Source organism: Nelumbo nucifera, chromosome 4 (genome assembly GCF_055504915.1).
Source record: "Nelumbo nucifera cultivar China Antique chromosome 4, China Antique-T2T, whole genome shotgun sequence".
Classification (NCBI taxonomy): Eukaryota; Viridiplantae; Streptophyta; class Magnoliopsida; order Proteales; family Nelumbonaceae; genus Nelumbo; species Nelumbo nucifera.
The window spans coordinates 56,615,037-56,631,932 of NC_142652.1; the positions used below are offsets into that span (position 1 = coordinate 56,615,037).

A 16,896-nucleotide genomic window follows, 5' to 3' on the forward strand; every position below is an offset into this window, starting at 1 on the left:
CAGCAACCAATCACCAACGACACCACCGGAGGCATAGAAACCTCCAAGGGAAGAGGGCGATCACTCCTTTTCATCCCTTTTCCCAGTCTCCAACCAACGGCTGAGAAATCCAAGAAAAACCCTAGTTCGAATGCGCAAAAAACAGAATTCTAGCAGGCCTGATTTGTTTGATGTTGCTCTGATACCATGTTAAAGTTCGGCCTGCCCTAGAAGTCTGTTTTGTTTGTTAGCTGTAAAGTAAACAGCAAGAAGGAAGAGAGGAAAGAAGAAGGAAGAAAGAGGAAGGAGAAGAGAAAAGGTCTGGTTCGAAAATAGGAAAAAGTCAACCCTAGTTTCGGCCAAACCTATTATTATATTATTAATGTGACTGGAAAAGACATAAGAGCCCTTATTTAAGTAAGAGGCACTCGAACTAACATAATAGTACACATCCGCACTCTCAACAGGTACAAAGACCGAAATACCCCTTCACTAACACAAAACTTTTGAAGGCCATAAGTTTTTGCTTGAATGTTCAATTGGGGTGATATTTTTTTGGATTTTGGGTGCCTTTTCGAGGCCTATGCATTCTAAGGTGCCTTGCCCCACTATTTTTGCCAAAAAACCTTTTTTTGGCTTCAAATTGCATTTTTTGAATTTTTTTACAAACAAATTTTAAAATTGAATTAAAAGTTATAAAGTAAATAAAAAAATAATGCATATATTACATGTAGAATAGGCCCTAGACCTTTTAGATTTGAAAACCTGTGGTTGACTTACCTAGATTTTGTTTATGGGGTTTAAGATTGGTGGAATGAGGAGTTAAGAGGTTTTAGGTGGAAGGGAGTCAGATTTCATAAGAAATTGAAAAGACTTACAACCAAAATAAAAGAGTGGAATAGAGTGCATTTGGGCATTTAGAGGAACAAAAGTTTGCCCTTCTTTCCCATATTGAGGTGTTTGATGAGAAGGAATCTCAAAGGTTGCTTAATGGTCAAGATAAAGAGCTAAGGTGGAAACTAAAGGAGTTGGAAGAGGTTCTCTATAGAGAGGAAATCTCTTGGAGATAGAAGTTAAGATATAATTGGACAAAGGAAGGGGATGGGAACAGAAAATTCTTTCATGTAGTGGCTAATTGGAGGATAAGGAAAAAAATTGGCTAAATTAGTGGTCAATGGGTAGGTAATCTCTTTGTAGAATGTGATAGCTAGGATTTTTATAGATCATTTCTTGTCAATCTTCAGTAGACCTTTGAATGATAGGTTGAGGGTGCAAGGAGTGGACTGGCCATGTTTGCCTTAGGGTAAGTTAAGTTGGATAGAAAGGAATTTTGAGGAAGTGGAAATTAAACATGTAGCCTTCTTAGCTCTAGAGAGTAGAGTCAATGCTACTTTTTTGGTCTTGATTCTTAGAAAGTCAAGAGCTAGTTAACCTAAAGATTTCAGACCAATAAGATTGGTGACTAATATCTGCAAAATCTTGGCTAAGGTTTTCTCTTTCAGATTAGAGCATTTCTTCCCTCTCTCATTAGCAAACTCAAGGTGCCTTTGTGTAGAGTAGACAAATAATTGACCATATCTTAATAGCCAATGTGTGTGAGGGGGTTTAGCCATCGAAGTTTTGTTTGTAAATTGGACATTGAAAAGGCTTGTAGGTAGGATTGGGGTACTAGTGACCCACTCCAGTTTGCTGATGATATTATGATTTTTTGTGAAGGGAGTGACCCAAGGGAATTGGAAAATCTAAAAGAGTTGATAGTTTGCTTTGAAAAGGTTTCTAACTTGAACATAAATTTTAAAAAGGGTTGTGTGGCGAGTGTTAGTTTGGATCACCAAGTTATTGATTCCATTGTAGAGTGCTTAGGTTGTTTCACTTCTTCTTGGCCTTTGACTTACTTAGGTCTTCCCTTAGGTGCTAACCCAAAGGAGAGCTGGTTTTGGGATCCTTTGGTATAAAGATTTGGAAAAAAGCTAGCATTATGGGAGAAAAATTATTTCTCCTTGGGGGGTAGGGTCACTTTGATAAAAACCACTTTAGCTAACCTACAGTTTACTTCCTTTCAGTCTTTTGGGTTCCTTCTAGTGAGGCTAAGAAGTTAGAAAAGTTGATGAAGGATTTTCTTTGGGAACTAGGGGAGGAGAAAAGAACTATTTAGTTAGGTGGGAGTTGTTGTGCTGAAGTAAGGAGGAAGGTGGTTTGGGACTAGGGAACTTAATCCAAAGGAACTTACCCTTATTGGGGAAGTGACTGTTGGAGAGAGAGGCATTGGCGTTAGGTAGTGGCGAGCATTCATGGTCTGTTGGAAAATGGTTGGGATATATGTTTCTTGTTAAGTTACTTTGGTAACTTCTTGGAAAGCAATGAACAGAATCCTTCCTCAGTTCTTCAATTTTGTTAGGTATGATGTTTGTTTTGGTGTGTTGAGTTGGGCCTAGTTGTTTTTTATTCTTATTTTAAGCTATTTAGTTAGGAAGTTGTTGGGTATTAGGCCCATTAGTTTATGTTTCTAAGTTGTGACTGTTCAACCACATTAGTAGTCGCCCTACTAAGGGCATCCTTGTAATATCTCATCTTTTAAGTTAAGTATAAATATAATGAGGGGTTGGCGGCTAGGGTTAATTTTTCAAGAATCCTGGTTGACTTCCCACTCTTTTCTCCCTCTCTTTTCTTCTCTACTATTGAAATCTTTATCTTCCTCCCCTTTCCTTTCACAAGAAATTCAACTAAATCTACAATTAGTGATTTCTACTTGGTATCAGAGCAGGCCGAAGGTTCCTTGAGTTGTTTCCTCATGCAGCCCTAGATCGGCCGACTGCATGGTGATTTAAGAGGCTGATCAAAGTTCTCAGGTAAGCCCAGTTTTTGGATTTTTTGATGGATCTGTGTGCCCTGTAGCTGGTCTAGGGTTTCTCATCAAAATCAGGAAAAAACTAGAGAAAGGGGAAGAGTTCTGTTTCTGTTGTACTCTTTAATTTTGAACTAGGAAGTAGCGCCCTAATTTTTTAAGGTTCCTTGGAGTTTTCTGTAAGGGGCAGTTCAAGTCTTGCCTGATTTGAAGGCTTCTAGAGAGAGCGACTGCCTCTTCTTTCTTTTCTCTCGTCCCACAGAAAAGGAATCTTTTGTGGAAAGACTGTCTAGAACACCAGAAAGGTGTTCGTTTGATCTTGTTACATATTTCATTTATTTTCTTTACTTTTTTTAAGAAGCATGGAGGGTCACAGAGTTGAAAATAAGCCTGGGAGTGAAATGAGACCAGTGGGAGGAGGTGCTGGAGACCTTTTCGGGACTGGGACCATTACTACAGTTAGGTTGGATGGTGCAAATTACTTAGAATGGTCACAATCTGCAAAGATGGCCATTGGTGCTCGTGGGAAATTAGGGTATATCATTGGTGAGGAAGTGAAACCTGAAACTAGCAACTCCTAGTGGGCACAGGGGAATTATATAGTGATGACTTGGTTCTACAACCCCATCCCATATTTCCTTAGCTGTATTTGCCCATAAAAAAATTTTACTTATATGGGGCAACATGGAATTACACAAGGCAGAATGTTGAGAAATGTTGCTAGGGCTTATCAGTTGAGAAATCAGATTATTTCTACAAGGCAGGGAGATAGATCTGTTGCAGCCTATTTTTCAACCCTTAAAACCCTGTGGCAGGAGATTGACCATTTAGAGACATTTGCTTGGGAAACCACTAAGGATGCAACTACCTATCAGAAACATCTAGAGAAGTATAGGGTGTTTGAATTTCTTGTTGGCCTTAATCCTGAGTATGATATTGCAAGACATCTTCTTTCCAAGGACAGTGTTACCCTCTCCCAGGCATATGCCTTTGTGTCAGGGGAGGAGAGCAGGAGAGATGTGATGATGAAAAATCCTATTTCTGATTAGTCTATCATGGTGAGTACTGTGAAACCTAAACAAAGTGGAGATCGGGGTGACAATGAAATCAAGAAGGAAGATAAAAGAGATTTGATCTGTGACTATTGTAAGAAGCCTAAACACACAAGAGATACTTGCTGGACGCTTCACCCACATCTTGTGCCAACTAGACTGAAAAATAAGAAGGGAAATGCACACATGGCAGTTACTGGTGACATTCCGGCCCCTCCTACTATAGCTGCTGCAGTAAGGGTCGAACTTGAGAGGTATGGGCAACTTTTGAACCAGCGGGATACAGCCAGTTCTAGTTCAGCAACAAGCGGACAACAAGGTACAGGTGGCACAGGTGGAGTCCACTTTACTGCCTTTGCTTACATAGGTAGTTCACACGTCACTGCAAATTATGTTTCTACTTCAGGTAAGGAGGGACCTCCTTGGGTTATAGATTCTGGAGCCTCGGAGCACTTGAACGGGATAGGGTCTCCACAATTGATGGATCCCATGTTCCTATTGCTGGGAAGGGATCTGTCAAGATTAGTGATTCTATTTCTCTACCCTCAGTCCTTAATGTTCCTAGATTGAGCACTAATTTGTTATTTGTTAGTAGTTTGATTAAGAACCTGAACTGCTTAGTAATTTTTTCTCCTAGTCATTGTATTTTGTAGGATCTGGATTCAAAGAGGACGATTGAGAGTGGTCGTGAAGTGAATGAGATCTATTTCTTGGATGTTCTTTCTCCTCATCAGAGTCATCATGTCAGTAGGGATAGTGAGTCAGGGTCTGTGGGTCAAATTATGCTTTGACATAATCGTTTGGGCCATTTACTTTTTTTTTTTCTTTGAGTCTTTTGTTTCCAAAACTTTTTGAGTCAGTTAGTTTGTCAAGTCTGGAGTGTGAAGGTTGTCAACTTGGAAAGCATTGTAGACATTTATTTAAACCTAATAATAAAATGTGTTCTTCTTCTTTTGATGTTATTCATTCGGATGTGTGGGGACCTTACCATGTTCCTTCTATGGGAGGCTATCGATATTTTCTCTTATTTGTGGATGATTTCTCACGATACTCTTGGATTTACCTGATGAGATCCCGCGATGAAGTACCATCCTTGGTGAGACAATTTCATCAGATGGTGCTAACACAGTTTGGAACAAGAATAAAGGTGTTCAGATCAGACAATGCCAGGGAATATTTTGAAAAACACCTTGCCTCATATCTGTTAGAATATGGTGTTGTTCATCAGAGCAGTTGTCCCTACAGTCCACAATAGAATGGTGTTGCAGAAAGGAAGAACAAACACATTGTTGAGATTGCAAGAAGCATGACGAGCACATCTATAGTTCCAGTTCGGTTATGGGGTGTAGTTCTCACAACAGTATATCTGATTAACAGGGTGCCCTCTTGTATACCTGGATTCAACACCCCATTCAGTCTCCTTTTTCCTGAGGGGGAGATGTTTCATATTCCTCTCAGGGTGTTTGGATGTGTTTGCTTTGCACATATCCTTGGTCCTCACCGCTCGAAGCTTGATCCCAAGGCAAAGAAGTGTGTCTTCCTTGGATATGCAGAAAATCAGAAAGGGTACTGCTGCTATGATCCAGTCTCTGGGAGCCGGTATGTTACCATGGATGTCACTTTTTTTGAATCAACATACTTTTCAAAGAATCATTCTCAGGGGGAGTGTTTTGGGGAAGTGAGTCAACAGTCTATTCCTCTCCTAGTTCCAGTGCTTGTGACTACTCTTGTGCTTGATCATCCTATGTAACCTACCTTACCACCTCCTTTGTGTCCTGCTTCTCAGCATTACTTACGACAAAGACTTCACAAGGAGGTTGATTCCACTGTAGCAGAACTCACATCACTTCCTATCGATTCCTTGGAGACTCCAGATTTGGCTGACATGGATTCAAGTATTCCTCTTGGTCCTGCTATTGTTTTAGTTCCCATTGATTCTACTAACCCTGTTACAGATAACCTTGATCTTCTTATTGCTCTCATAAAAGGGAAGAGAAAGTGTACTGCTCATTGTATTTCACAGTACTTATCCTATAGTGGACTATCTCCTTCCTACCGTGTTTTTCTTTCCTCCCTTGACTCAATGTCTATACCCAAGGATGTTAGCGATGCTCTTTCCAAACCTGAGTGGAAGACAACTATGTAGGAAGAGATGGTAGCTTTGATTAAGAATCAGACATTGAACATTGTGGATCTACCAGAAGGCAAGGAGACAGTTGGATGCAAATGGGTTTACATAGTAAAATATAAGGCAGATGGAAGTATAGAAAGGTACAAGGCAAGACTTGTTGCAAAAGGGTAAACACAGACATATGGTATTGATTACTTAGAGACTTTTGCACCAGTTGCAAAGATGACCTCTGTTCGGATACTTCTTTCTCTTGCTACCTCATACTCTTGGCCCTTGTTTCAACTTGATGTGAAGAATGCTTTCTTAAATGGGGATCTGCAAGAGGAAGTGTATATGAATCTTCTTGCTGGCTTTTACAATGATACTGAAAAGGGAAAGGTATGCAGGCTTAAGAAGTCACTTTATGGCTTGAAACAATCTCCCAGAGCATGGTTTGACAGATTCAGAATGGCCTTGATTGCTTTTGGATACACTCAGACTCAATCCGATCATACCTTGTTTGTGAAGCGAAGGGGGTTTTTGGTGTCAGTCCTAATTGTTTATGTGGATGATATTGTTGTCACGGGGAATGACCCAAGTGAGATTGATTGTTTGAAAAGGAATCTACATAAAGAATTTGAAATTAAGGATCTTGGAGAACTGAGATACTTCCTAGGCATTGAAGTTGCAAGATCAAAACATGGAATTTTTATCTTTCAAAGGAAGTATGTCTTGGATCTTCTTCAAGAGACAGGGAAGCTAACGAAGGCAATCAATACTCCTATTGATCAGAACCATAGAATCAATGCATCAGAAGGTGAACCAGTAAAGGACATTGAGATATATCATAGACTTGTGGGTCGGCTGCTATACTTGTGTATGACAAGACCAGGCATTTCCTTTGTAGTAAGTGTGGTAAGTCAATACATGCATGCTCCACGAGTCCAGCATTGGAAGGCAGTTGACAGGATTCCTGCTTATCTGAAGGGACACCCGGGCAGAGGCATATTGTTTACTAATTATGGACAGTTGAAACTAGAGGCTTATACAGATGTAGATTGGGCAGGATGCCTTGATGACAGGAGATCAACTTTAGGAGTGTGTACCCTTGTTGGGGGTAACCTTGTCTCGTGGAAGAGTAAGAAACAAACAGTGGTGGCAAGATCAAGTGCTGAAGCTGAATACAGGGCCATGGCACATGGAGTTTCAAAACTTCTCTGGATCCGTTCCCTGTTAGAAGAAATTGGTGTACAGGCAGAAGAACCTATGATGTTATACTGTGATAACCAGACAGCAATTAACATTGCCCATAACCCAGCCCAACATGACTGAACTAAGCACATTGAAGTGGATAGACATTTTATCAGAGAAAGAGTAACTTCTGGAGAAGTTTGTCTTCCATACATTGCTTCTGATCTGCATCTCACGGATGTTCTCACAAAAGGTGTTGCAAAGAACAAGCTGGAATATGATTTAAGCAAGTTGGAAATGTGTGACATTTACTCCCTACTTGAGGGGGAGTGTTGAGTTGGGCCTAGTTGTTTTTTATTCGTATCTTAAGCTATTTAGTTAGGAAATTGTTGGGCTTTAGGCCCATTAGTTTATGTTTCTAAGTTGTGACTGTTCAGCCACATTAGTAGCCGCCCTACTAAGGGCATCCTTGTAATATCTCATCTTTTAAGTTAAGTATAAATACAATGAGGGGTTGGCGGCTAGGGTTAATTTTTCAAGAATCCTGGTTGACTTCCCACTCTTTTCTCCCTCTCTCTTCTTCTCTACTACTGAAATCTTTATCTTCCTCCCCTTTCCTTTCACAAGAAATTCAACTAAATCTACCATCAATGATTTCTACTTGGTGATTTAGTATTCTTTTGGGAGGACACTTGGGTGGGTGACCAACCTCTTGAGTATCTTTTTTGCTCTCTTTATTCCATTTTTCTCCATAAAAGGGGTTGTTTCTACTTTCCTCTCATCTCCTATTCTCCCTTTGTCCTTGAATTTGGATTCTGGTTTTAGAAGAGGCTTGAGGGATGAGGAGGTTACTAGTGTTTTTGATCTTTTTTCTTCTTTGGGTAATATTTGTTTAGGTCCTTCAAAACTAGATAGAAGGACTTGGTCACCAGCTTTAAAGGGCTCCTTTTCTATATCCCTCTATTCTCTTTCTACTCTTGGGTCTTTCCTTGTCAATGAAGTTTGGGTGAGGCTGATCCCCCCCAAAGTTGCTATTTTTTGTTGGGGAGTTTTTCTTGGGAAGATTAACACCTTGGGAAACCTGGAAAAGAGGGACCCTTACTTGTGTTTCTCCCCTAACGAGTGTTTTCTTTGCAAAGCAAATGGTGAGGATTGCTACCACTTATTGATTTCTAGCCCAGTTTCTGTAGCTAATTGGAATTGGATTTTTGCATTCTTTGGGTGTAGGGGGTACTATAGATGTGCCACAAAGAAAACTATTTAAGTAGTATAAGGTGGCTTATGTGTTAGTTGTTTTAGAGTAAATAAATTGAATCATGTTATGTCACTATTGTTTGCGTCATTTAACTTTTTCTTTTATGAGTGTGTTAACTATTATTTTTAGAATTATTTAAGAGTGCCACTTTGTCCAGTTTACTTTGTGTAAGGTGTTAATTATCAAAGCATTTTAGAAACTCATTGGGTCTATACCATCAAGTATCATATTGATGGATCCATTGAGAGGTTTAAGGCTTGGTCAGTTGCAAAGGGGTATGCAAAGATGTATGGGGTGGACTACTTAGAGAGGTTTGCTCCTTTGCTAACATGACCTTTGTGGGGGTTTGTTATCTTTGGTAGAGAATATTGAATGGCCCTTATATTAGTTTGATGTAAAGAATGACTTCTTAAATGGGGATTTACATGAAGCATACATATCCCTTCCTCCTCGGATGTATGGTAATTAGATGTAGTGAAAGGTGTGTAAATTGAAAAAATCACTTTATGGCCTTAAGCAATCACCTAAAATGTATCTCGAGAGGTTTTCACAGCCCTTGTTAGTTTTGGTGGTACCCATAGTCCCACACACAATTATATCACACCCTCTTTGTCAAGGGGAGAGCTACTTCTATCACTTGATTGTTTATGTGGATGATATAGTAGTGATTGGTGATGATGTGCAATAGGTCGACAATTTCAAGAGGTTTCTTTCATGGGAGAATCAAGGTACTTTTTTGGGAATTGAGGTTGCTAGATTCAATGATGGTGTCTTCGTTTCCTAGCACAAGTATGTCCCTAATTTGCTTATTGAGATAGGTAGACTTGGCGTTAAGCCAACTAATACACGCTTTGATTTTAATCATAATCTGTATCTGTTTGCTTTTGATGGAGAATTGTTGCATGATAGGGGAGTGTTTTAGAGGATACTTGAGAAGCTGTTGTACCTTTGCATGACCCACCTTGATATTTACTATGCTGTGAGTGTTATTAGTTAGTTCATGCATGCTCCTAGGGATACACATATGGCTCTAGCGGAGTGGATCTTGTGCTACGGAGGATACAATGGATAAGGGGATTCCATTTGGGAAGCATGGCCACATGAAATTGGAAGCCTACATAGATGTAAATTGGACAGGTTGTGTTGATGACAATCTGTCTAAATCTGGATATTGCACTTTGGTAGGGGTAAATCTGGCTTGTTGGAGAAGCAAGAAACAATCAGTGGTGGCTAGATCTTCAGCTAAGCAGAGTAGAGGGTTATGGTTCATGGTGTGTCAGAATTATTATGGCTGTGGTTGTTGATGGAGATACGTTCTCGCCTTTCTTTGCTTTTGGAGAGCAGTTGGTTGATGTACTTAATAAGGTAGTTTCAAGACTAAATTACAATAGTATGTACGCAAGTTGGGCATCATTGACATCTATGCTCAACTTGAGGGGGAGTGTAGTAATGGTGGGCCAGTTGGGCCATAACAACATTGTTTTTATTTTTATTTTAGGTTGATGGGCCTCACCCATGTGGGCTTGTTAACTGCTTTTATTTTCTTTTTTCTTAGCAACCTCCCTCTTAAGGGCAGTCTTGTAATTACATCAAATGTAGTGATTAGAGTTAATAAAAGTTAATTAGGAGAGGGAGTGAGAACTGATCGAATTTCTCATCTCCTTCCTCCTTTCTTCCTATTCTTCTTCTCCTTTTTGCTATTCTTATTTCTTTTTATTTCTTCTTATTTCCTCCTTTCTCTTTGATTTCTCCTATTTTCTATTGCTGGTTTTCTACTAAATCCGAAAATTATAAAAAATTAATTTTTATATGTATTAAATAATTTTCATTGCAGTAAAGAATTATAATATGGATCTATCAATGGTCTATTTAACTCATTGGTCTAAGAATGATTTTTTCTTAATTTTTAGGAAAAAATCCAAAAATTAGAAAAAATATTTATTCATTCTAGATGATTTTCATGGTAAGGAAGATGGAACTACCAATGATCTTTCAAGCTCTTTGATCTAACAATAACTTTAGTGTTATTTATATATTTGTTGTATTTGTAAGAGTTTCCCCAGCGTATCCGAGTGTATCCATATGTTTCCACCATATCCTTGTCTATGAAAAGCATATTGCAATGGTTATCCATATCCCGGATTTATTGATATGAGACACAATACTGATGTTTTTGAACTCTGGTCAAAATGCTTATCTGTTTTTGTTGCACAAATTCCTATACCTATCTAGCCTGCTACTTGGTTAAAGTCTTAGTTAGCTTCAAGTTTTGCTTCTCTTGATTAATGAGGTGAATTAATTGTTTTTAAGAATATGTGGATGCTATGCTTAATGCTTTGATATTTAGGTCAAAAATTGCTGCTACATCCATGTACGGTTTGACACGTATGTCAATCTATCTTTATTTTTCAATTCATGAATTTACATGGTATTATTTGATAGGTTAGATCTTCTGTCATTATACTATTATTATTATATGCAAGATTTTTGGGTTCAACTATCTTGATACTTCTGCAGTGGAATGCATCTTTGTGGTTTTCATTAAGATATTTTTTTTTAATTCTTGCTTTTGTTGTTGAAAATAAAGAACTTTAAATCATTGGTGGACATTTTATCTGCAAATGTTAAATTTCTCTAATAGTTTATAAATATTGCAGAACGCGATGGCATATGTATTTGGTTCAACTTTTGTTTGCAGAAGTACTGATGCTGCAAAGGAGGTAATCTTTGTTTTGGGTTTCGATCCTTTTGGACTTGTACTACTACAGTTGTTAAAATTCCTCAGCAGTTGCTCTAAATCAATTGTAGTTGAGTGATAGTGTTTATTAGATGTGTGCTAGTTGTTACCTTGGTACTCAAGTTTGCTAATATACCGAATGATCAGACGGATTAAGAATTAAAATTATAAGATCATTTTTTTAGGGATTAAGAAATTGAAGATGCTAACATGATTTGTTTGGGCCACGGTTTTAAATGTCCCCAAGTTCCCTAATATTTCCTTGACATATTTCCATTTCGATTGGTAGTGACACAAAATTCTATTGGAATCGGCATATTCCCTAATGAACACTACTAGCACTATGTGAAGTACATGCGGTAGCTTCAACAACATATTTCCATCTCTACTTCCATGGGTAGTAACATGAAATTTTACTAGAATCGACATATTCCTCATGAACACTACCAACATTATGTGGGATACAAGAAAAAGTATTTTTTTTGATAAACAATCAAAAAGTATTATTGATAAAAAAACAAGAAAAAGTATTATAACATAAGTTGGTGACAGTATTGTAGATATGTGGAGTAACAATGTTATTGGATGCCTAGTTTACATGTTTACAACTTTGAGTTAGTTCAATATTCATTTTAAACATGAAAGATGAAGTTAAATAATCAGTTTTGTTTGTGTCATTGATTATTTGATTGATTTATTACAATCATTTACATTTTCTATGAGTTCAAAATTTTCTTTAACTCATTCTATCATGAAGCTTTAAATCTTAAGGTTTATAGGACAACTTTAGAATGTATTCTTTTGTCTATATACTTGGTTTCAAAGATTTTTTTTAATGAGTTTGAGCAAGATAGTAATTTAAAAAGGTATGCCTAGGGGTGAGCATTATTTGGTTAAAATTGAAAAACTGAACTGAACATTTTGGTTTTGTTTTTTTTCGGTTTTTGGTTATTTTAGTTGATCGGGCCGGTTTTTTGGTTTATAAAATTTCGGTTTCGGTTTTCAGGTTTGGGAATTCGGTTAACCGAAAAACAAAATTAACCAAACTTTATTATCTATATATATTATATATATTTTAACATGTAATACATATATATTACATATAATATATATTATATTGTATTATATTATGCATTAAAGTATATAATTATTATATATTGTATAATATATATATTAAAAGGCGTGGGAGGCGTACGCTTGGAGGCGCTCTCAAAACGCCCTGAGGCGTATGCTAGAGGCGTTGACACCTCTGAGGCATACGCCTCTTGCGCTTTTTCCATGAGGCGTGCTAGAGGCGTACGCCTCATGCTGCTTTGTCTGAATGGTCAACTTTGCACTGTTTCATGCCAAACTTCTTTACCACCTCACTGAACCTACCAAACCATGTTCGAGGAGACTGTTTAAGCCCATATATAGCCTTCCTCAGTCTGCACACCTTACCATCCTCCCCCTGAGTAACAAACCCTGGAGGTTGCTCCATGTAGACCTCCTCGAGTAAGTCACCATGCAAAAAGGCATTCTTGATATCAAGCTGATATAGTGGCCACTCATACATGGCTGCAAGAGAGATCACAACACGAATTGACCCTATCTTAGCAACCGGTGAGAAGGTCTCTGTGTAGTCAATGCCATAGGTTTGGGAGTACCCTTTTGCAACAAATCGCGCTTTCAGGCGTTCAACACTACCATCAGGTAGATACTTAACCGTATAAACCCACTTACAACCAACAGTTTGCTTCCCAGGAGGAAGAGTAATGAGGTCCCAAGTATGATTATGATGAAGGGCTGAGAGTTCTTCTTCCATGGCATGACACCACCCTGGAGAGGCAAGGGCTTCCTGGACATCTTTAGGAACAATAACAATAATTAGAAATGGGATGAAGGGTGCAAGTACGTTTACCTTTCCGCAAAGCAATGGGTAGATCAATCTCCGATGCTAAGTGGGGGTCTGGTGCCGGATCCGTCGACAGAGATGTAGCTGGAGGAGTAGTAGCTGGTGCACGTGGGCAATGTGTATACACATGACGGATAGGTGGGCGTTCAACAGGTGGTGGCACCGGAGGCAAGGATTTGGTCACGACTGGAACAAAGGGAGGAGGATCGACATCGGGAAGTGGAAGAGGAGGAGGTGATGAGGAGAAAGAAGCATCACCAGACCCCAAAAAGAACGGAGTAGATTCAAAGAAATTGACATCAGCACACACAAAGGACCGTCGAGAACCAGGATGGTAACACCTATACCCTTTCTGGGTCCGAGAATAGCCAAGGAAGATGCACTTGAGAGAACGGGCATCAAACTTGTCGTTCCCGGGACCCAGATTATGGACAAAACAGGCACACCAAAAAACTCTCGGCGTAAGAGGGAACGGAGACAAAGTGGGAAACAAGACCTGAAACGGAGACTGACCATCAAGGATGAACGTGGGCATCCGATTAATTAGAAAACAAGAGGTAAGCACTGCATCACTCCAAAAAGGTTTGGGAACATGCATGTGATGCATTAGGGATCTTGCTGTTTCAAGGAGATGGCGATTCTTTCTCTCAGCCACCCCGTTTTGTTGTGGGGTGTAGGTACACGAGCTCTGATGTATAATGCCGTGTTGGTCCAGGTATTCCTGAAATGACGAGGATAAATTTTCGTGGCCATTATCGGAACGAAAAACTTTAATGTGGGTACCAAATTGGTTACGAATCTCAGCATAAAATATCTAAAAAATGGTAAACAATTCACTTTTTTCTTTCATTAAATAGAGCCACGTCATCCTTGAAAAATCATCCACAAAAATGACAAAATATCTGTATCCATTATATGACATTACTTTATAAGGACCCCAAATATCTGAATGAACTAAAGAAAAAGGACTCGACACACAGTTATCAACCCTAGAACTAAAGGGAACATGATGGTGTTTCCCAAACTGACACGACTCACAATCCAAAACAGAAAGCTGACTCAAGGACGGAACCAAGGACTTCAATACTTTGAGCGACGGATGACCAAATCGGCAGTGCCACTGGAGAGGAGAAAGAGATGACTGGAGAGATGTTGAAGTTCTACCACCACCACCGTCAAGATAATACAGTCCACCTGCTTCATGCCCTCCACCAATCTTCATCCCCGTCTTGAGATCTTGAAAGACACACATAGAAGGATAAAAGGTAATGGAGCAGTTAAGTGATTTGGTCAGCTTACTAACAGACATAAGGTTAAAAGGCAATTTAGGAACATACAGAACTGATGAGAGGGATACAGGATCTAGGTCAACATTACCAACACCACAAATTGAGGATGTGGAACCATTAGCAAGGGTGACAGATTGTGATGTTGAGCAATGAGATAAGGAGGAAAACACACCTGGAGTTCCAGTCATGTGATCGGAGGCTCCAGAGTCAATGATCCAGGGATTGGGTGTAGATGCCAAACAAGCCATACCTGAGTGAGCAAAAGTCGCCGTGTTTTGTTGTGATTGGATTAACCTCTCATATTCATCACGGGGAACACTCACCATCTCTTTCATGGGACCATCTGTGGATGTAGGAGGCAACTGGTCAGATGAATGATTCTCCTGTCTAATGCTGGAACTTGAGTCACCGGTCGCGGCATGATTGGCCCAGGTTGAGGGAGGACCATGTAAATCATAACAATAGTTGATGGTATGTCCATCCATACCACAATGAGTGCACTTCCTCGGGCCTGAGCTACGTCCTCTACCACGGGCTCCCCTTGAATCTCTGCTCCCAGTACGACCACCACCACGATTATAAGTAGACCCACCATTGCCACTTCGGCCATATGCAGAACCACTACCAACACCACGGCCTCTCAATGCAGCAAAGGCAGATCTATCTGAGATATTAGAGTTCTCAGTAGATCTGATAGAAATCCTCCGAAGTCGAGCAAATACCTCTTCTAGGGATGAAAGAGCTGATCCCCCTAATATCTGAGCCCGTACTGGTTCATATTCAGACTTTAGTCCCCCCAAAAATCTAGTCACATCAAGCTGCTCTCTCTGTTGTTGCTGAATCTTGACATCAGAAGTGAGAGGATGATAGACATTCAACTCATTACGTATGTTCCTCATGTTGGCATAATACTCCTCAAGACTCTGATTGCCCTGCTGCAGATTAAAGTACTCTTGATAAAGCTGATAAACTCTGGTTGTATTGTCCTGCCCCGAATACAATTTCTTCGCATGGTCCCACACATCTTTGGTAGTATCAAGGAACATGAAGTTCCTTGATACTGCCAATAAACTCTAGGTTCCATACTGTTCCACAACCATGTGATGATCTGAGCTTCTCTTACTCCCAGTCTTCATACTCGTGAGAGTCAGAGGAGGGTTTCTCCCCTCTGATGTGTTTTACCTTCTTCTTTGCCTTCAGAAAGACTTCAACGGATTTAGCCCAAGGCACATAATTCTCTCCATTTAACTTAATGGAGGTCATCTAAACATTCAGGTAGTCTGTAGGCACCATCACACTAGGTTTATAATCATTATTGTCTCCCATTATGTTATCACCAATTCTGCACACTTGCTGAATTCTATTATCACTGAGATCTGCACACTACACACCACTAGGTCACACCTGTCACACTGATTGCAGCACTAATTGTTGCTGGAATGTGTGCTCTTTACACCACAAACCCTAAATCACACCTGTCACACTGATTTCAGCACTTGTTGTTGCTGAAAAGTGTGCTCACACCACAAACCCTACTCCTACAACTACCTGAAATCTCACCACTATATGATCATATCTCTTCCTTCAAAATGCACGAAGAAACCAGCATAAACCCTGGCACTTACTGGCCGAAACCCTAGCAAATGGTCTGAAACACACCTCCTATTTAATCCATAACAGATGTCATGCATTGAAATCTCTTACCTTATCGCTGAAGTAACACCCATGCGAGCATGAGAGCAGTCCACACACAACAGCCACACACAGTTTGGCCCTCTATTCTTCCTCTACTAGGAGAGGGCGATCTCAGAAGTCACAGAAACCGACCACATACGACCTGACTGGAGGCATAGAGACCCCCAAGGGAAGAGGGCGATCACTCCTTTTCAGCCCTTTCCCCTGTCTCCAATCGAACACAGAAAAAAAGAGGAAAACCCTAGATAGGGTGCGCAGAGAATGAACCTTAGGCAAGCAGAAATCTAGGCAGATTTAACCTAGCTCTGATACCATGTTATAATTCAGGTCTGCCTTAGAGTTCGGCCTGACTGAGTTCAGTTATGTAGAAGAAGAAAAAGTGATAAAGAAAGAGAGAAAGAGAGAAAGAGAGAAGAGAGAATTCTGGTTCGAACTGAAGGAGTCAACTTGACTTCTCCCAGTCGGCCAGTAAGTATTTATATTATTATTAAAACATAACTGAAAAGACCTATGTTCCCTTACTTAAGTTAAGAGCACAAGTTTCAACACAACATTATAGATCAGCAACATCAATCAAGGTATAAAGACAGAAATACCCCTACGCTAACAGAGTGTTAGAAGCCTTGTGTTTGAGATCATTTCTTGAAGAATTGGGAATGCAGTGCAGAAGTGATTATTGTTGCATGGTGTAACCAAGTGATAATCAATATTGTTCACAAGCTTGTACAACATGATAGGACAAAACATGAGGTTGATCGACACCTCAGATCGGTGGGTTATGATGGGATAAGTATGTGTTTTTTTTCAGGACTGACCAGCTATGATGTGTTCACCAAAGGAGTTCTGAAG

At 39.6% G+C, this 16,896-nt stretch overlaps 1 protein-coding gene across 1 annotated transcript in view; it reads left to right on the forward strand.

The window, feature by feature from the left end:
* Positions 1 to 16,896, forward strand: part of LOC104589909 (structural maintenance of chromosomes protein 2-1-like) — a 67,144-nt gene that overhangs the window by 13,796 nt on the left and 36,452 nt on the right. The window contains exon 8 of the mRNA XM_010248381.3: positions 11,090 to 11,152. Within this exon, the coding sequence (XP_010246683.1) occupies positions 11,090 to 11,152 (63 nt within the window). The remainder of the gene's footprint in view (positions 1 to 11,089; positions 11,153 to 16,896) is intronic.